This window comes from Vespula vulgaris, chromosome 12, assembly GCF_905475345.1.
Source record: "Vespula vulgaris chromosome 12, iyVesVulg1.1, whole genome shotgun sequence".
In the NCBI taxonomy this organism is placed as follows: domain Eukaryota; kingdom Metazoa; phylum Arthropoda; class Insecta; order Hymenoptera; family Vespidae; genus Vespula; species Vespula vulgaris.
The window spans coordinates 5,267,376-5,289,331 of record NC_066597.1 but is presented as its reverse complement, the minus strand read 5'-3'; the positions used below and the strand labels follow the sequence as shown (position 1 = coordinate 5,289,331).

The 21,956-nt window shown below is 34.4% G+C and overlaps 2 protein-coding genes across 6 annotated transcripts in view; one reads left to right on the top strand and one right to left on the bottom strand.

Moving 5' to 3' along the window:
• Positions 1–16,081, top strand: part of LOC127067957 (uncharacterized) — a 26,055-nt gene extending 9,974 nt beyond the window's left edge. Inside the window, exons 1-6 of one of the 5 annotated variants that reach the window (XR_007782794.1) lie at positions 1,703–1,788; positions 6,517–6,628; positions 10,347–10,543; positions 12,754–12,864; positions 13,101–13,299; positions 15,939–16,081. Coding sequence is in view for 1 of the 5 variants with exons in the window: in XM_051003445.1 (XP_050859402.1) it covers positions 1,775–1,788; positions 6,517–6,628; positions 10,347–10,543; positions 12,754–12,864; positions 13,101–13,248 (582 nt within the window). In the remaining 4 variants the exon portion in view is untranslated. Of the gene's footprint in view, positions 1–1,702; positions 1,789–6,516; positions 6,629–10,346; positions 10,544–12,753; positions 12,865–13,100; positions 13,469–14,559; positions 15,740–15,938 lie in introns of those variants that run through there. The other 4 variants (XR_007782795.1, XR_007782793.1, XR_007782796.1 and 1 more) reach the window with 4 other exon arrangements.
• On the bottom strand, positions 16,021–21,956 carry LOC127067956 (uncharacterized). Its single transcript, XM_051003444.1, has 5 exons — positions 21,753–21,956; positions 21,209–21,326; positions 20,513–20,715; positions 19,556–19,663; positions 16,021–16,156 (listed from the first exon to the last, which is right to left on the bottom strand). Exons 1-5 carry the CDS (start codon positions 21,776–21,778, stop codon positions 16,021–16,023), a joined length of 591 nt encoding a protein of 196 aa, XP_050859401.1. The 5' UTR covers positions 21,779–21,956.

Here is a 21,956-nt window from a genome sequence, read left to right as displayed (position 1 = left end):
TAAAATTGATCTTTATATGTCCTTTAAACGTCCATCTACAAAATATTATTACTGCTATATTATGACCCCTTCCACATCGTACGATTTTTATAAATAAAGTTTCTGCATATCTTTAAACAGAACGGAGATATTCAAATTGATCAGAATTATTGTCTCACCCTATATATCCTCCCTCTCTCTCTCTCTTTCTCTCTATCTTTCTCTATCTCTAGCTCGCAAAGCGAACGGTTATGCCGGGCGACATAATCGAGAATCAAAGGTAGATCGAAACTCCGTACGTCCAAAATGCTCAAAAGCGATCGGCTAAAATCTTCAATGCAAATCGAGTTACATGAAGAGCGCCAGCCTTGCGTGCTTTGATCGACATGGTCTGCTCGTGGTATGAAAATGTATGTGCATATATCGCACGACTGAATTTATTGGCAGATATACATGTAGGTATATATTATATATACATATGTATGCCTACACACACACTGTACACACTGAGGGAATGAATACTAGTAAATTAATAGGAACGTCGTTTAAACATACATTTGGAAGAACGTCGTTGAAAATGAAAGTAGAGATTAGCTTATCTTCGATAACAAAAGTCCCTCTCTCTCTCTCTCTCTCTCTCTCTATCTATCTATCTATCTATCTATCTTTTTTGTCTAAAATCATTTAAAACGAGATAACAAAAAAAAAAAAGATCGTTTCGTCGGTATATCGTGATAAATCTAAAGATTTATAAGATGTCACTCGTCTAGTTCATTCAATATTATTTTTCATAGGATGTAGGCGAATGTCGAAAGCGATCAGGGATTCTTTTTTTTTCTTTCTCTCTCTTTCTCTCTTTTCGTGGAGGAGAACAAGAAATCAATGCGAAACGATCGAAATCGGAGGCAGTTACGCGTTATTCACTTACGTATACGGTGAGACGCGAGATCGGAAATCCATCGGATGGTTTTCCTAAATTGAGTTTTCTATAACTATGTTCGAAGGAAACGCTATGTCAGGTGGTGTTCAGTTCTCCGGCCATTTCCGAACCACTCTGGAGACTGACCAGTCTTACGAATCGAACTACAAAGTCGTAAAACCAACCAAGTTTTCATTATATCGCTTGTTGCCAATGAAAATGGGATTTACAACTCTTTCATATATATATATATATATATATATATATATATATATATATATATATGACGTAATATATGACGTATCAAAGAGAGAAAGTGTGTGTAAACTATTCTATCAAGAGTATATTTTAAGAATTGAAATAAGCAGGCACGCTCATATATTATATTTATTACGTTTAATTTGAAATTAAGTTGAATTGACTTGAAAGATAAATAAAAATTTTATTTTTTTAACTGTTTATAATAGCTTTGAGTAATAACCGGTTTATATTATTTATATATGTATATATATTTTGGAAATATTAGGACAGTTTAATAAATTTTAATAAATATGATACTACTATCTTAACCATAATCGACAAGTTTCTTTGTTATAAATTAAACTGATTCTGTTCGATCGTGCGTTGACTAATTATTTATCTTTTTCATTTTCGTTTTTCTTATGTGGAGATTCTGGTTGGTTCGAAGATGGTTCAGTGAATTCGTTCACTTAGAACATATGTACCAGTTTTGTCTCTTTATCCTCAGAAGCACGTTAAATGGTAGTTCTCTTGTCGGTTGCAAATTGATTACGTAATGTGCCTGCTCGACGAGGTTAACTGATTCCTTTGTCACTTCAGTCGTCAGTCTTTCATGAGTTCTTCTTCTTGCCAAAAATGAAGCCAATCAGGTGAGTGACAAATGAAAACAATTGTTTAATTTTAATCGTTAACAATCTTCTATAACGTTATCGCGATATCGTTAGAGATACGATTAGAATGAAAAGCATGCGTTGCGTGCGAGGATTCCCAAAGCGTGGATTTCGATTTGTTTGCACATTGTTCGTTTGCTTGCTTCGGTAGGGTTCAGCATAACGAGACAACCAGAAATCCGAAGGATTTTGCCCTTGCTTGTTGACTTTTCCTCGTAGAGCACATGACGACACTTCTATGTAATCTCTTAACGTGATGTTCTATTATTAACACAACGAATTACTCGTTTTATTTAACAATTTTTTTTTAAATTATTAATCCATTTAAATAAATTACAGCTAATCTTTTATAATTTCGTTGCATATTAATCATTATCTTTTATTATTTTTCTTTTTTTTTATCATTTAAGCAACGTAGAGTTTAAGTGGAACAACAATTAAACTCAGGTACTTTAATACTTTTACAGCAATGTCTTGTATATATACATGTATGTGTGTAGCTAAGATATATAGACGCCGGTACGTTTAACCCTCATCAAAAAGTCGTAACCCGTTACTTTCTTCTACAATTAATAATAGCCCTTTCTAGTTTATAACGACCACCACGAGCAACTTTTCTTCTATACTTATGCTATCAATTTTCTTATTATTAATTAATCAGTGCCCTAATGAAGCTTTTTACTTTTCTTCCAGAAATTAAATGAGATTTTTTTCATTCTCTTTCTCTCTCTCTTTTTGTTTTTTTTTTTTGTTCAGACGAAGTTTAGTTTAATTTTATTTCAACGACAATCACTCTGATAAATTTCTTCACAGAAGGATGCACCTGTGTATTAAAATTTTCAATTGCAAAAGATATCGATAATATATGTCACAAAAATCACAAAAAAGATCAAAGACTACGATCGATGTTTTCTCTGAACTTATCCAAAGTATGTATCACAGTCAAAAAATATTTTTCAGGTAGAGAGAAAGAGAGAGAAAGAGAGAGGGAGATAGATAGATAGATAGATAGATAGATAGATAGGTAAATAGATAGATAGAGGGAGAGAGAGAAAGAAAGAGAGAGAGCGAGAGAGAGAGAGAGTGATAGTTCAAAGATCGTAAAGTAGAAAGAGATTGCGAGTTATTAATGAAGAAATTACTTTCCATATTCCTCTCTGTTTCTCTCTCTCTCTCCCTTTTCGTCTCATCATCGAAGCATTGAGTGCAGTATCGATCGCAGAATCAATAAGACTTAATTGAATCAACGAATCGAAATTCTCGAAAGACTGCTGGGGAACGGTTTATTAAATATTTGATGAGAATTCGATTATATAAGAGCAGAGAGGTTGGAGGACGTTGGGTTGGTTGGCAAAGGGTTGTTAGCGAACGAGATAGGTAGGCAACTAGCCAGGCAACCAGGCAGCCAGGCCCTCCGAAAAATATAAATGTACCCGTTTTTACTGACGTTTCTCCGATTGCCCTTTATTCGGTGAAAGGACACGGGGAATTACTCTGGGATTGTAATCAAGGTGTCTTCGACAGAATGTCCTCCCGACGGGAAGCTTCTTTGGAATGGAACTTTGCTACGATTTTATGTAGTTAGAACGAGATAGATAGATACGAGTTTGAGAGAAAAAGAGAGAGAGAGAGAGAGAGAGAGAGAGAGAGAGAGAGAGAGAGAGGAATGGAACGAAGAAAAAATTACCAATGGATGGGTCGTTCCTTTTGAAACGACCGTTTCTTTCCCTGATCTTTATCTTTTCTTTCATAGAAGAGATCGATTTTGATAATAATTATATTCTTTACGAGCATCTCTTCTCCCCTTTTCCCTATTTTCCAGCTACGTAACGATCATAATCATAACATGACGTTATGGTAAAGGTATCTAGGGACTAGAGAGAGAAAGAAATAATGATCTGAGAATTTTATTAAACTTTTTGCGATCGTCTATAAATTCCCCCCTTAAGTCTTTGATTGTAAAAAGATATTTTGAAATTTCGAGATTCACGTAAATATAACTTGGAGAAATATTTTGGAGCAGTTTTATTTCTTCGAGAATATCGTTATTTTTATTATATTTTATCAACTGATATCAACTAATACAATTTATAAATAATATAAAATAATTCTTTTATATTATTTTTCAAATTAACGAATGTTCTTTTTCTTTCTTTTACTTTTTAATTTGAAGGTTGAATATAAATAATATGAGTCAGAATAACGTTCGTTATATTGATTTAGTTTTGGCAATGGAAATACTCATCGCGATAAAAATTTCCCTTGTGTCGATGCCTATTACGAAGCTATGTATAGTAAAAAACAATGAAAAATAAATAAATAAAAAAGAAAAAAGGAGAGAAATCGATATCGATATCGGGGACAAGTGTACCAAAGAGATTACATAACGTTACGTTACGATAGTAGGGAATTTTTGCCAACCATCGGATCGTTTTACAAAAATAACAAATAATTTGATCGGGCAAATATCAATGAAACTCTCGTTGCGGCGAGCAGAATAATTACATAAGCGGCATTTACAACGTTCGCAAATGTTTTTCGAAAACAACACAACAGCTCGATAGGCTCGGAATGAACGTTTAGAGGGAGACGTGGAACGAGCGCGCGGGTTAGAAAATAATAAAATTTTGCTTCTACTATTTCAAAATATTTTTGTTTTTAACACTTACGATCTTGTCGTTCGTATAAAATGCTAAGAAATGTATAGAACAGAAAAAGAGAGAGAAAGAGAAGGAAATTTTCGATAGTGATTCCATTATCATCAATTTCAACGCTCGTTGAGTAGGTACCGATCGAGTGGCACTTGGAACGATTTTATTGCGGCTTCACGTTCTTCGTGGAACAACGAAATCCTTTCAATACAAGTCCTTAGAGTTGTTAAGCTTAGAAGCCAAAGCTGGTTTAAGAAGTTCTTTCGCAACGTAAAAATCGTACACGGCTATTAACGCTTGTCACTTTTATATTTAGTATCGAGATCAACGGAGGCATATCGTGAATCTTAAGTAGAAATAACTCGTTTTCTTTAATTCGAAAAAAATTATCTCGTATAATATAAAAAAGAAACAGAAAACTAAAAAACAAGAATACAAAATATATATATATAGTAATGTTTTACATAATTTTGCTGGATTTACATTTTGTGTTATCGTAGTAACGAATAGCGTCATGCATATGCATAATCGTTCGGCGCATTTCCAAAAGCTTGCTTTTATTTATTTACCAAACCAAGGTAAAGTCCTTGTCGTATCATTAATCCAACAGCCGTGGTACTTGCTTAAGGAGACAGAGTACGCAGGATCCAACGATTTTCGTATCGCGATGTAACATAATCATGTTATGCATATGTATCAGTGTATGAACAAGAGTTTATGAGAGACGCATGTATATATAGGATAGAGCATTCATTTTGCTCACTTGAATTATTTCTGTTATTTTCAGTAATGTACCGAAATTTGGTATACAAAAGTTGTGTGTAATACGGTATGAAGGAAGAATAATTTAGTCTAAGTCATTATATTTACTCATTTATTCAGTCATCATTATATTCAGTCATATTATTGAAAATAAAGAAAATAATTCAGATAGATAAAGTTGATACTTCATATCCTATATATATCTATGTATATTAAAAATAATAGTTAAAAAGAAATGAGGAGATGGTTAATAGAAACGGAAAAGCATTGTAGACTGTCTCATCGAGATAGGTTCCGGTTGGGATTATTTTCAAGAGCGTAATCAAAGTGGCTAGTAAATCTACCAAAAAGAGAGTTCCGCGCCTCTTTGGCGATGTTGGTCATACCGAAGCCTCCATACCAAGCAGCAATGGACGCGGTTTGTTTAAACGAAATGACGCAAGGGTTGACGATATACGTGGTAGGAAATGCAATTTCTCTTTGGTCTGGTCGACCAGTTACAATCAACCCGCCTCTTCTCTCTCTCTCTCTCTCTCTTTCTATCTCTTTCTCTTTCTCTCGAACTCGTTGCTTTCATGACCTACCCTTCATACATTCACCACCAACGATGCCAGTGTTATCACCAGCCACTCCCCCCAATACTCTCAAAAGGAAATCTATCTACCGTTCGTCGCGATATGCGGATTACCCATCGGCTCGCCACGGTGGGGAAAAAGAGCAAAATTGTAAAAGAATGAAGATTGAAATATCGTTTCCATTCTCTCTCTCTCTCTCTCTCTCTCTCTCTCTCTCGACTCCTCTCATCGCTTTCTATCTGTCTCTCCCTTTTTCTCTCTTCCTCTCTTTCTCTTTCCCTCTCTCTTTCTCTCTCTCTCTCAACTGCTCTCATCGCTTTCTATCTCTTTCTTTCTCTCTCTCTCTCTTTTTCTCTTTCTCTCTTTCTCTATGACCCGCGGTCTTTCGATCTTCCTGCTGTGGACAGCAGAGAGTACAATGGACTGGACAATTTTAAATATCTTTCTACAGTGATGGTAAATAAAGCGTACCGTTCTCGATTAAAACATATAATGGAAAAGCTAAGTGGGAATAGTTTTGTTCTTTGAGATATTAAATGGAACGTCGTCGTCTTGATTTTTAGTCTTTGATAAAATAGTTTTATAGTCTTGTTAGATACTTGTTATGGATGAACATTTGACAATTATAGTGTTTAGTGAAAATTGATTAATATCGATTAAATCGATCTAGTCAATGCTCTTTAGAATAGTTTTTAATTTTGTTTATCTCTCTTTTTCAGGTTCATCGTCTCGCTTCTTCTTACTTCGATTAATGTTATGGGAAGAAATATGACGGAAGTTATACGACGTCACGTTAGGAGTCTTTCTTATCCCGAAGAAAGCGAAATGGGGGTGAGAATTTATTATTATACTTATGCAGACACATTTTTTTCTTTTTTAAAAAGAACCTCAGGAAATTTCTTATATTTTCTATATAACAAAAACTGGGACGAACGATTATTTCCGTGTCTAATTAAGGCTGCTGAAAATTCTTGTAAAATATTAGAACTACTACTACAAAACTACTGTTTGTATATATATTATTCACTTATCTATTTAAACGATTAAACAGATTGACTATAAAATGAAGTTACTTATCAATAAGAATCCATATTTAATTCCTTTTTGATTTACAATCATTAGAAAAAATCGCGTAATGACAGATATGACAAGAATCATCTAGTAATATTTAAAAATGCTTCGGTTAACAAATTGGACTTTATCGGTCGTGCCTATAGTGGAAAAGCAAAGCGAAATAAGTCTGAATACACAAAGTTGCTGAAATTTTTTCACTCTGTTCTTCAAAGTCTGAGTTCGCTCTGCCTTTTCGAACAGTCCACGTGACAAATGCAACGCATTGGCTTGTTAATTAATATTTGCGTATACGCGGGCGGCGCTTATTTGCCGTACGTATTTGCCAGTGACGAAGGGCTCGTAATATCGTTTGGCATTTTGAACTACGGCGCGCCGCGTGCCCTGATTGCGTCGCGATAATATTGCAAATGCAGTTGGTGCATCATGTGTATACGTATGTATGTTTTGAGAGAGAGAGAGACAGAGAGAGAGAAAGAGAGAGAAAGAGAGAGAGAGAGAGACAGAAGAAGAGTACGGAGAGGAACGATGTCGTTCGATATGTCGCCGACATGATTCCCGTACGCGTTCGATGTTTTAATGAACGCTTTGTCGTTTTCAATCGGAAAATTCAAAGCCTCGCACTTTCGGCCGGAAGTACACACTTTGTAATTCGCTTAATCGAATTTGTAAAATCGAAATTTCCTATATAGGTATATTTCCTATCGCGTAAATCCCATTTATTCATGTTGATATTCGTGAACTGAATAGTGGGTAGATTTCAAAGATTACATGACTATTTAGTTTGTTTATATAGATCACGAAAAATAAAATTGATATATATTAACGATCGAGACTGAAAAAAAGGACAGAATATAAAGATTCTTTTTGGAAGAGAAAGAGAGAAATATATAGAATGAGTATTTTATGATTTTCAAATCGAAGAACAAATTACTAGACTAAGAAAAGAACTATTTAACAAGAAAAAGTCAAACTATTCTTCAAAACGAAAAGAAAAAAGGGAAGGGAAAAATACAAAAGTTACAGCGACATTTAACAACGAAATATTCTAAAGTATTTACAATTAAATTCATTTATCGCATGAAATTTGAACGAAATTATATACAAGAGGAAATTAAATCATAAACGATTTTCAAGAGAAAATTGGGATTCCCCTGTGTTAATGAAGCGGACATAAAATTATTTTCGCTAGGTACGGTTAGAGCGTACCGATTTCTCACGCTCTAAGTGTGATAGACGAAACGGAGGGACTTCAAGAGAGAAAGAGAAAGAGAGAGAGAGAGAGAGAGAGAGAGAGAGAGAGAGAGAGAGAGGGAGGGAGAGAGAGAGGAAAGAGAAAGAGAAAGAAAGATGAGAGGAGAGTGGCCGTTGATAAGCGAGGCCATCGATTTCCGTTTTCGGTTGGTTTGGTCGACGAGACTGGCAGGCAGGCAACGAGTTACCGGCGAACTACCAGCTCGTCCAGTTTAGTAATCAACGCGAGGGTGGCTTTAATCGCAGTCCGCCGCAACTTTATTTTCCAGCTTACTCGTGGCGGAATCCTATCAAGCCACCTCATCATTGCGTATTTACTACGTATGTATTATATATGTACGTGTGTATAGCTATAATATAGCTATATTTTGTGTATAATCAACAGTATAATTTGGTAGATACAACTGTAAGTAATATAAGGAAGATAATTCTCCGATATATCATTATAATACATAATTTATATATATTACATCATTATTAATTTTCATAATTGATATATTATTATAACTATTAATCAATATATGTATATATATATGTGTGTGTGTGTGTGTATGTGTGTCTCAAATAATGTGTCTTTATAATATATATGTCAATAATGTGTTGTTGTAGTTAAAAATAATATCGAATTTCTTGTTCTTATGATTCTTTCATATTTTACGATAACTTTTAATATGCTTTATGTCTAATAAAAGTAAAATAAAGTATCGTTTGTATTTTATTCTCTTTCTTTTTTCATAGATTTATTTTTTCCACTCCTTGCCATTCCAACTATGATAGAAGTAGGAACGTAACTACGACGAAGATGAAACGAACGAATGATGGGGGATGGTTAATGTTAGAAGGGTAGCTCGGTTTCTTAGCCGTCCCTCGTTAACGTCGAGAAAGCAACAAGTAAAGGAGTTAACTAATCCTTCTCGACCTCCGTTTTCTCTGGTTATTGCCATCCGTTTGTTCGATCCTATCGGTTAACAGCGATTGTGGATGAATATGAAGGGGGATAGCTTGGTACGCCTACATAACAGGTTGCGTCTTTTTAAAATAGACACTCGGGGATATCGCTGCTTATCTCTAGGGTTCGTTCGATTCGAAGATAAAGCGAGCTGCCTATATATAGGGTGTTTCACTTAATTCGAGTATATACTTAAAATATCCGTTGCTTTTGACGATACGAAAATATGTCGAAGGAAGAAATTATTTAGAAAATTAGAATCATTATCTTACTAGAAAAAGAAAAAATGAAGGAAGAAGAAAACCTGATGATCTTTTAATTATCTTGAAAAAAATATAATCTTGAACAAAATTTTATGTTAATCACGATATTACTATCATTAGATCAAACAATACTTTTCTTCAAATATTTTTTTCGTAATATCAATATGTATATCAATATCAACAACGAAGATATTTCAAGAAATTTTCGAATTAATTGAGACACTCTGTATGTGCATCATCTCGTTTCATCTTCGTTTCTCTCTTGTTTTCCTTCCCTTAGGATGGCTTGCGTTATTTTCATAAGCTTCACTGATCGATCATTGGCTTCAGTTTTAAAGAAGACGTCCTAGTTTGCCAGAGGAGAATATAGAAAAGTTCGTATAGAAGTGTTTCTCTCAAAGATCCTATTCTTAAAGCGGCCATCCACTTGAGAGTTTCCTGCAATAGTTGCTCTCGAGAGTACCCTCAAATTTTGTATACGTTTGAGAAAAACATAAAGAATTTTTATTCTTGGGCCACTAACATGCTCGTTGAGAGTTTACTATCAGAAACAGCAACTTTCAGAACCATATCCATTTGAGATTTACCTTTTAGGTTCGTTTGTTTTGTTATTTGTTTTGGGATAAGCATGAAATAACGTTTACATTCATCTGTTCAATATTGAATTTACCTTATATATATAAGTATATATTGTTATCAATTTAAATATTTCTTTCATTTTTATGCTGCTATTATTTAGAATATGAAATTGATTGGTATTGCCGCAAGATGTGTAGCTCTTTAATAATAATATTCCACTGTTTTGAGAACATTTTACAACGCAATCGTTTTCAGATAGTTTAACTATGTCCTGAGATATATAGTTACTTGCGAACGAAATGAATAGGTATAGCAAGAATTTTTTCGGGAGTAACCCGCGATAGTTTTAATCTTAAGTAGACGGCTGCCTTTACGAATTGTGAGATTGAAAAAGATGCATACATACATAATTATAATTTCTTTTTATTTCTAGATATTCTTTGCTCTCGCAATACCTTTGGATGATCCAATCACGAAGTACTCGATGTCGGTTGCCTTCTTTTTCGAGGCGAATTATAAGTTGCCGACGAAGGATGATATCGGTTTAGAGGTCAAAGAGGGAGAAAGAAGGCGAAGAAAAAGCATAGATCGCACCACGATCTATTCCATGTTGGAATCAAAATTTAAATCGTTAGTATAAACGATCCTGTGTAATCTAGCGTTTAAAATACAGATTAAATAGAACGTTCTCTTTACCTGGGTAGATCGGGATAAGGTCGAGACAGTCTTTGATATCTCGCTCGCAATAGACCATCGAAGGACACTAATTTTATAAAGCACCACTCAGGATGTAAATTTTGTTGATATCGCGACAAAGATCAGGACTAGTATTCATCGTCTGAACTTTGGACTCAGTTAGATGATTAATCTCTTTCACTTGAGAAGATTTGAACATTTATCCTTTGACAATTTATGGAAAAAAATAATGAGATTTAGTATACATATAGATATATTATATTTTGAAGATACAGGTATTAAATATTTATATCATTTTTTTTTTATTCTTTACGAAACGCGCGATCAACGATCGAGTATTATCTTAGATTTCCTGAAAAGTTCTGTTAATTTCGTAAACAATTATTTTCAAATAATTTTACTCTTTTTCAAATGTTTTTCGATATAAAAGATATTTTTTGTAATAAAACGAATAGGACTTCGCAGTATATCTAATATAATAATAGCGAATGATATTTATTTTCTCATACGCTTCATTTCTATTTTTTTTACGCCATTTTTTTACGTTATTACGAAAAGAAATCTCGATGGTAGATAATTTGAAGAAAAATGTTCTCCATAAGTGAGTAAATTTGTACGCCCATGTATAACGACATATTGAACGAGTTACATACTCTCTCTCTCTCTTTCTCTCTCTCTCTCTTTCTCTCTCTCTCTCTTTCTCTCTCTCTCTCTCTCTCTCTCTTTCCCTCTCTCAGAGATTACAAAGAGTCTTTTAATATCTCTGGCATCATCGACCTTCTGACGGAGATCTTGGTGCAACTCACCGTCTGATGGTGTAACGTCAGTATGCAAATCTCTCGTACTTGCCAAATTCAATTTAAATGTCTCGCATCTGTCGCGGAACACGCTAGACTTCGCACATACATACACGAGGGAGTACATACATACATACACTCACGCACACACACACATACACGCACATGCACGCGCCCACACACAAACTCACAAGTGTGCGCGCATATATATATAGACGAGAGAGGACAGAAGGCATATAAAGCAAGAGAGAGTCGTGCACGTAGAGAGGAGAAAGGGGAGATTCATCAGGCTAGTGCACGAATGTGTCGGTTCATCGGAAGGAGCCTTGTTAGGGAGATAGGACAGCGACTGCTTCGAATGGATTCTCGAAGAGTAACGTTAATCAATCTTCGAAGTTGATAAGATGAATCGTCTCGTAGAAGGGCATTCGTGACTATCGACTATCGAATGGAGTAATTAAATCTGTCGTTCCGACGTCTACCGATTGTCGCGCAACATCGTCAATTTTCCTTTGAGAAAATCGATCCTTCGCAACGAGTAATTCCTATCTTATTTTCTCTTTTTTTAGATCCTTTTGACCATGTATAGCAAGTTTTTTTATTATTTGCACAAAATTAAAAGGCAATCGAGCGAATCGTTACAGAGATTCTAATTACCTAATTTTGAGAATTCAGTATTGTATTCTATTTATCAGATTCGATCATTGTTTACCTGTGAAATTTCTCATAGTCGACTAAGACATGTACAGTCTCGATAGTACATACATACTCATACATACTTGTGTTCTGACATAGATAGATTCTTCAAAGACCGAGCAAAAGTCATTTTTCATCCAACTTTTCGTTATATCCCTTTGACGTTAATTATACTATATCCCGTGGCACTTCAAAGTGAATGTTCTCTTTTCAATCAGAGCGGTTTAACGTCACGTAGAAATCGTATCGATCAGAAGCAAGACATTCCGTAGATAGTCTTAGAAAATCTCATTTTTCGTGAGTCTATTGTACTCAGTGCTTAAGCAAGTACAACAATCTTCCCATCAAGAACACACTGGCTGTATCCATCCTTCTCCCTAAACTTGATCCAATTTTCTCGTCATTCGTCAGTCGCAAATAGATACACACACGAACTAGAAAGAAACGTCAAGCGACGGAAGAAAGTAACACTCGTGTCAAGAGTTTAATAGAAAAGAGAAAGAGCTAAGGGGTCGGCCTATATGCGTTTCTTCCTTCTCAGTCCGAGCTTCCCGAAGATTCCCCATTTGTCTCGCTTTACTATTCGCCGTATCTCATAGCGAAGTTGAAGAAGAGAAACCGGATGATGGATCGTTCGTTGCGTGCTTCTAGAATCGGCTATCCGGCTCGACAGTGTCTTCTCAAATCCATATGCGAGACCACACAACTGGACTGGAAACTCAATGCTGGTGTCCTTGGAGATCTCTTGCACATCCTGTTCACGTGAGTGTATTAACGTATCTCTTGATATATTCCAGATATATTCGCGGTTTCTCTGACGTAATGAGTAAAGCGGTTTGTTTACGACGAAGAGTAATAGGATTTCTTCAATTATCTTCTTTAATTGTAAATTATTCTGATAAAATCGAATAAAATCGAATTTTTGTTCTTGTTTTAATGAGGTCATCTTATTTTCATCCTTTTTTCTTTTTTCTTCATTCTTTTTTTTTCTTTTGCAGACCATCCTCATCGCGTTTCGAAGTCGATCTTCACAAGGAATACACCGAAGCTGAAAAGGTCGATGGTACGAGGAAATGTTCCGAAATTTATTCCACTTGCAAGTACGGGATTTACGACTACATAACGCTCCCCTATCAGGATTTGTGAGAGTAGCAGCTTGCCCTCGGTCGGTCCTCTCTCTACCCTCCAGCACTCTTGGTTAGTACGACGCTCTCGAAGCTCTAATGAAAACTCACGAAAGTTCGCTAAATCGAAGAGACCTCGTTTTTCCGAGCGCTTTCCTTTCCTCCGTCCCTACGTGTGTATATCATTTCGTACTGATAATAACAATGATAATACTAATAATAATAATAACAATAATAATCGATTTTTCGTATAACAATGAATTATTATTATAGATAAATATTATAGTATATGTATTGTCCATTGTTGGTTCGCTTAAATCTCTTTTCTCCCTTCCTCTCTGCCCCTTTCTCTTCCTTTCTCCCTCTCTCTCTCTCTCTCTTTCTCTCTATACGAATCGAATCTCGATCAAAGCCACGTATACATACGTGTCTATGATTTTAATCGAGGGATTTGTTCGGTGGCTCGCGATATCGGCGAGCTTTAATAACCGTGATTTCGATAGCAACGGGGAGTGAATTCGCTCGGTCGACAATGCAGAATATTTGCTGCGATAATCTAATCCAATATTCGTCCAACTGTAGGGCTTGTAGAGCTCTGGAATGATTTAAAATCCATCGGCAAAGTTTTCATGGAAATTAGACATCTTTCTTGGCATCGAACTATCATTGTTATAATTTCGCATAAATATCAAAGGAAAATTCATGCTTTATTTTCCCTTTGTCTTTTAAATTGAAACGACATAAACTAAAGTAGTTTTTGGAATATTTGCATCTTTTGAAGCTGTAAAATATTCAACCACTTTATTTCAATTAAACAATGCACACGCAATTTCTGATCATCAATAAAATCTAGTTAGACGAAGACATGTTGATCAGTGACATAGTCATTTTTTTAAGCATTTCCTATTCTGCAAGACTATACAATATAATTTGTTTTTTTTCAAATTGTTATATCCTTTTTGATAAGATATGTTTTTCATTTTTGATTCAATTAAATCGGTAGCGTTACAAAAAACGAGGAACAATATATTCAAAAATATTTGATTACTCCAAAATTCAAAAGAGCAACGATCTTTCCTTTGACGTTTTAACTTGTTAACGTATACATATCTACGAGAAAATAAAAAACGATTGTCCTGGTTTTTTCGTTGTCGCGACTCGATCATTGTTAAGCATTTTCCTTTTTCCTTATTTCTCTTTCTCCTCTTACTTTCTTCCTTTCTTTCTCAGTCGAGGTTGTGACCTTTCGTTTTTACAAGAGCCACTCCCGCGTTATGTGCGCCAACGTAATTCCATTATGTAGATAAAATCAGCTTGTTTACTTCTTGGAAAGGAAGCTCCTTCGACTTCTTCGTGGCGAGTGTCTCGTAGCCTGGCCATTCTTGCAAACTGTGCAGTTAGGATGAGAAAGTCCAATCAAGTTGAAAACGAGCGTAAGAAGGAATGATCGTTTTATGCTTTTCTCCTGTATCCTTTTCTTCTCCCACTCTTATACTCATTCGTTCATATAGACGTATTCTCGAACAATAAAAAACTTGAGACGATCTCTTATCCTTTTTCTTCTTAATATCCACTAGATCATGAGAAACTTCGAAGAATGCAATCATTTGAATCTTATCGAGATCAAATTCTTAACGAGTGAAAAAAAAATCGAGTGTAAAAGAGTTTATTATACCAAAGGTAAAATCACTAAATATAAAAATTACAGATCACGTTGTATTAAAGAAATAGAGTAAATCGAGTACAGAAAATATGATAATGATCGATAATTTACAAGATTATTTGTGAAATATTGAAAATATATTGTATAAGTTTAAAATATTCAATTAATCCTAAACATAATAAGATATTTTCGAAATAAAGAGAATGGCATATTTTAATACTGTTTTTATTGTAGAGTATTAAAATAATTTAAGAATATCGAGATTATTATGTAAGCTTTATTCCTTTTATTTCTCGTTGGAAAACATATAAATATATGTATATTTTAAAATATATTCTTAACGTGCGTAATTAGCAATATTTAGCAATGATGATAGAACTCAACAATGATATTACAATTGTAAGCTTCGGTCTTTTTTTTTATTGGATAAGAGGTGTTTGTGTTTAAAAATAAGACAAAAAGAATACCTTACTCGTCAATCTAATAGGAGTTGTTAATATAAAAGACGATATAAAAATATAGACGTTTAGAGTTCCTTTTTTGTTTTCTTTATATCCTAAAGTTAATTTTAAAATTAATAGAAATAATATACTTTCTTGTGCAATGTCATATCGTCAGAGAATCATTATTTTCACTGTATAAATTAGGTTAACAATAACTTTTGAAAATGACATACATGTATATTCATTGTAATATAGCTAATTCTCTATAATTCGATTTTTTTTATATCTAGAAGTTAGTTATGAAGTATTCCAGTTATGAAGTAATAATTAAATTTGTGAACAACCAAATGAAATAAAACTTTATAACAATATAGATATGAAAGTGTGTGAATCCAAAGTTAGACTGTTTAACAGAAAGTTAATATTACATGTATGTATATATATATGCTAAAACGCTTTTATGATATCGTTAAATGAAATAAAAATAATAATAATATTGCAATCTAGTTTTTATTACAAGAGATTAAATGGAGAAAGAAAAAGACAATAAAAGACATTTGGAGATATGCACGTTCTATTTAATTCTGTCGGCTTTCGCTCTTTCAGTGGTTTCCATTATGCAGACGAAATCAGCCCCGTTCGTTCGTCGGAAGTAGCGGCGTGACAAACCGTTGCGGTTTTCCGAGCTTCATACGAGGACTCCAATCAAGTCGAAGAGTCCCACGGGGCATTGCGGTTGATACTTCGAGCAGCTTCCATTACGTCCAACCAGCTCGGCCTCGACGATATCTCGCGGCAGTTTCTCATGTCGCGAAGTCGTAGGACTGAAACAATTCGTACCAGGTTTACTCGTTGAAAACAGTAACGAAAGTGCTAATTATCAAAACTTTCACGATCTCGATATGACACATAATCATTTAAAATTATATTCAATAGTTTTCGATTCTATCACAAATAAGATCTTTTTGCACTTGTTCCAAAAATATATTTCCATCTTAAACACGATAAAATCCTCCAAATATCGAGCTTGTTTTACAAATAAGAATTATATCGAGAACATGAGTGAGGCATATTATTAAATTAACGATTTTTAACACAATAAAATCTTCAAAGTATCGAAATCTTATTATAAATAAAAGTCATAACTAAATTAACGATCTTTAAGAGATTATATACATTTAGATGGTACGAAAGAAAAGCAATTTTTATGATTTTGTTTTGCATGTAATTCATTTTGTTAATAAAAAATCATTAATTATATCTGATAGTAAATGCTTCGAGAAATATTTTTCAATAAAGAAATTAGAACTACCCGTTATTTTCTTGGAATTATCGATATCAAATAAAACAGTCATTTTGAACGTTGTTTGTGGTGTCAATAACATCGCCCCAGGATATTATCAAAAATGAAAAAAAAAAAAACAGAAAGTCAATAAAGTACGATAAAAAATGTGATTTTCGATAAAAAATTTCAATAGTTCCTTAATGATTAAAAATAGAAACTAAGACTCTTGAACAAATTTTAAAAAAGATCAAATAACATAAGAAATAATCGTGTCAAATTTAATTCAAATCGGTTTAGAAGTTTTCAAAATATCATTGGCACCGATTTGAAAAATATAGTTTTGAAAACAGGAGTTTAAAGTTTAAAGTTTAAGGTAAATATAATATCGAACACGACAGCTGTAACTTTGTCAATTTTTGAAACTTTCAAAGAATATTTCAGAAGGATAATACTATCGAATAAAAATATTTTGAAAAATATCGATTATTTTGAACTTTCTAAATGCATGTAACCCCCATAAATCAATTCCTTAAGAATCAATAAATCAACTTTAACAAATGTATTAGATTATTCATATAGGTCGTATTAAAAATATTGGTAATTTTTATTTTCTAATCTTGTCAAAATAATAAATTCTTTCTCAGTGATCGAACAGTAATATACATATGTGTTCATTGAGATTCGAGGAGCGATCGTGTAATCATGAGGATAAAGAGAAAATATCTTTCTTTAAACGTACGATCCATTTTCTCGTTTCAGCGAAGTCGAAAGCAGCGACGAGCTTCTCGACGAGAACATCGATGACGACGACAATGCGTCGTCGCGTTTCCTGCCCGCGGGCTCTTTCCTTTATTCATACGTCCCTGGCTTGAGAGCTTATGCTCCCACGCGTATAACCACGTACACATACATACACAGACATACAGACGTATTCTCCCACGCACGCATGCACTCTCTCTCTCTCTCTCTCTCATTCGCATCCAGAGAGTGAGAGAGAGAGAGAGAGAGAGAGAGAGAGAGAGAGAGACAGACAGACAGACGAACATACACATGCATATACACATATCCATACATATACACAGAACACACACAACGAGACAGACGAGTCGTCCTACGTATGCTTGCGAGTGCATGAATGGTAAGCTAACCGATACAATATAAAAGAAGTATAAAAACGAGAAGGCTAAACCAAATTTACTTTTGACGGTATGTATGTATGTATATCTACTTCAATTTATGTCACCTTGATACATATATCCAAAAAATACGAAAGAAGGCAAAAAAAGAAAAAAAAAGAACGTTAGAAGAAGAATGAAGGGAATTAGACTGAAAACCCCTTCATTTTTTTCCTCTTTTTTCTTTTTTCTTTTTCCTTTTTTCTTTCTTCTTTTTTCTTTTTTATCTCGACCTACTACTCCGACGCATATTCCGAGTCGTTCCATTTTATTCATTAACTTTGAATTTAATCGAGTACTTTAGTTAAAGTATATCATTGTTGTTAGTTTTATCGGTTTGCATCATTTCCTTTCGGTTTAAATCAGCATCGTTTCTGATGAATATTGATTTTGTAATGGAGTTTGAGTAGCTTAAATTATAATATATATGTATATATATATGAATTAAATTAAATATTAAAATACATGGAGCTTCATTAACTCTATATAACCTACTTACTTTCCGTCTGGAAAAAAGATAATAACAAAAAAATGAAATAATATATACAACCAGGTGATATAAAAATTCTATAAAGTTATACAATAATAAGAATTAAATCAAAGTAAGCTTATCTTTTATTATTAAATCCAATAAGAGAAACAAATGAATAAAAATAAATGAAACAAAAACGATAAAAATAATCTGAGTATTGAAAATTAGCATTCATTGGATCGATAGACACAACTACCCTTTCGCGATGTAATTCGTGAGTTATGACGTTAATTCGTTCGTTTATGGTTTTTATGCAATATGCTTAGACTCGTATTGTATGCCTAGTATTGTACGATAGACAAATTAGAAGAAAAAGAAATGAAAATGATGCTTTATTCTTCGGGATCGTTAATTCTTTCTTTTGTTCCTGAAAAATTCCATTCGTTTCGTAGATTGTTATTGGCATTCGAAAAACAGTAAATTCTGGTATTCCTTTGTGTTTTGGGAAGATAATAGATCAAAACGAATTCATTTTACAAATAGATTTCGCCAGCTTAAATGTCAAAAATAATTATTTTAACATTTTGGCAAACGTCAAGTTATTTCGTTATTGCATGATGAAGTAAAGCTTATGCGTACTTTTAGATGCTTTTCTCGAAAGAAATACATCTCTATTTTATATGGAACAATAAATTATCTACATACGTTTTGGTACATGCAACTGAAATTCACGTTATTCTCATATTCAGAAAATGAAATAAACAAGGATCCTCTTGGCTGTTGAAAATAATTTCTAGCCAGTTAAAAAGCAAACTTTCTCGGCTCCGACTATGATTGCATTAACGAGCAAGATAATGAATGAGTTCGGCGAATACGTTTATAACATTGGAAGTGGAACATAAGATTTATCGTGAAAACGTTTCAACCGTGACTGTTCGCTCTTTTTCACTTAATAAAATTACTATGTCCGTTTGAGTTAATGCACGAAAACTTTGAAAAGTTTCTTTCTCCTTTTACCACCGTGTGTCGGCAAAGTAAACGATTATTAATTCCAATGAGAAGCTTTAAACGACCATAAACTTGGATCCGTGAGGGAATAGTTTTCGATAAATTATGGATTCTTATGTTAATGATTTTTTTTTTTTACTTTATATTTTACTTATCATGTGCGTATTACTTTAATTTTTTATAAATTAAATTTTTCTTACAAAAGAAATGAAGATTTTTTAGAAATAAAAATCTGAATAAACCCGATTCATCGAACGTTCGTTATTTCTTTTGATTAACTTACGTGAATAGGACGTGGAAGATATCACCGATGACACCGTTATGTCTCAAAGGATATTCCGAGTTCTCGCAGATGGTCTTCAGTAGGCATTCCCTTCCAAGATATCCCGAGCTGAATCGTCGAGAGAGAAGGAAAATAAGCGTTGAAAGAAAAATAAAGGTAAGTAGATAACGAGACGAAATTATTCTGGCTCGTCGTTACTGCTTCCCAAGCTAAGTACTATTTACATTGGACTTCAGGATCCTCTAACTGCAGAGGATTTCGCATACGTAATTCGGGCCACGTTCGCACATACGTTATATCCCAGTAGCGTGTCGTCGTTTCCACAAATGAAGGAGCTTTCTCGTAAAACCGAAATCGAGAGCGAAGGAGAGAGAGAGAGAGAGAGAGAGAGAGAGAGAGAGAGAGAGAGAAAGAAAGATAGATAAATAAAGAGAGAGAGGGAGAGAGAGAGAGAAAGATTTTTGGTAAAGCAACTCGGCTGACGAACTTGCCGTTGCTTGGTTCGCGAGTATGTGCTCCGTGAATTCACCTTACCCACCTCTTTCCCTTCTAAGCTTGTGAAACGTCTTTTGAATTTAAATGGCTCGATGTACTCGTGAAAATGGCCAACGGGGAAAAACGAATAATGATTTTTTTATGCTTCGATTTTCTTCATTCCCAACGGAATAGTTCGTAGTAATACGTACTTACCTATTTAATTTTAATTTCTCGATGTATTTACGAACTCGTCGGGCGAATATTTTCGTTTTTTTTTCCTTTTTATTTTTCTATTTTTTTTTCTTCTTGTTTCTACATAAAACACACATTTGAAGTTGAAACAGAATTGAAAAAATTTCATTTCTGTTATAGCGAGCGAACGTTTCTCCCGTCGTGCTTGAAAAGACGATGCACATGGCACGAATTTCTCATTCGCGTCGTCGATCGACTTCTCGAAGTATTATCGAGCCACGAGCTTACCTCTTGAATTTACTTTCGAGTACCCGGTAGATCGTGGTTCTGTCGATGCTGCTCCTTCTTTTTCTTTCTCCTGCCGAAGCCTTCGCCGACCAAGGTTCGAAGTACGACAAGTTCGAGGGTAAATTGTAGCTGGCTTCGAAGAAATACGACAAGGAAATCGATTTCTGGGGATCTTCGAGTGGCACAGCGATAGCGAGGAAGATCTGAAAGGAATTAGATCTCTGTAATCGTTATCGACGTTATCAATCCCACTTCTCTCCTCGGTTTCTTGGAAACGATCGATCCTCGATTTCTCGAGTTAGCGAGTCAAGCTACTTGAGATTTCTCACGAATCCAAAGATCGTTCGGAATCTTACGTTCGTAGACACAACTTTTTTTTCGTGAACAATGATCCGTTTTCGTGATAAATAAAAAATAATAAAAAAAAGAAGAGGTACGAAAAGAAAAAAAAAACCAATCGAGATTCTATTTCTAACTCTCTAATCGAACTAATGGAAGATTCGAGATTGGAGAACGAATTTTTGTAAAAATTAGTTCGATCACTTTAATTTAACCAACTAATTAATTTTATTATTTTCGATGATGCCAATGTGATAATGTTAAAAAGATTCGTGGTTTAATCGATTCTTCCATTTAACGAACGTTCAATTTTCTCGAGACTCGAGATCGTACATACATGACATGTCTGTAACTTACACCCATCGTACTAGCTTCTGGAAATGACAAGCTCCTGATAGGTCGATGAAGAGTTTCGGCTATCTCCGAGTTTGACGACTTGGACGAACACGTTAACAGCAGATTAAATGTGAGACATCTGTGAACGAACGAACGCTCCTGTCAGTAGCGAAGAAAGACGATTGTCACTAGCGCCGAGCTTTTCCTTGTTTATTTTTTATCGATAAAATGTTTGTTTCATTTATAAAAACGAATTGATCGATCGTTTTCGTTGAATTTATACGATCAAAAGAGAACACTTTACACTATCTTACGATTGCAACGATGTGCTTTTAGAAAGCCAATCGAATCCGATATTGCAAGAACTATCACGAATCGCATGGGAAAAGGGATACCTACGTATAAGTAAAAATGATAGTCGAACTCGTTTCTTCGTATTATAGATAAATAGATTTTCGTTCTATAATATCGTCGCACTTATTCTCAGGAATGCGGAGAAGTTTATTTTGACTCGTAAAAGCTCGGCGCCGCTTGCAAAATGCGTGTCCTATGCTGCAAAGCTCACAAAATGCGTATCACTGGCAGCGACATGTTGAAAGAGGATTGCCACCATAATCGTCCTTTCGGTTGGTACACTTGTATGTGTGCTATTAATTCGTCTTAAGAGAAAAACTAAGGCCGCTTTTGAGGAACAACGAACTCGCTTCAAACTGGTATAACGTCTTTCTTCAACTTCTTGCGTACAAAGCAGTTTCTTTGCGAGTCGTTC

Bases quoted from the DNA above. Each gene is read 5' to 3' on its own strand.
- LOC127067956 (XM_051003444.1), bottom strand. From the start codon at position 21,778: ATGTCGCTGCCAGTGATACGCATTTT. The intron at 21,327-21,752 runs GTGAGCTTTGCA...GTTCGTTCACAG, and splicing joins CTGCCAGTGATACGCATTTT to ATGTCTCACATTTAATCTGC. The intron at 16,157-19,555 runs GTAAGTTAATCA...GAATTGTTTCAG, and splicing joins ATCTTCCACGTCCTATTCAC to TCCTACGACTTCGCGACATG.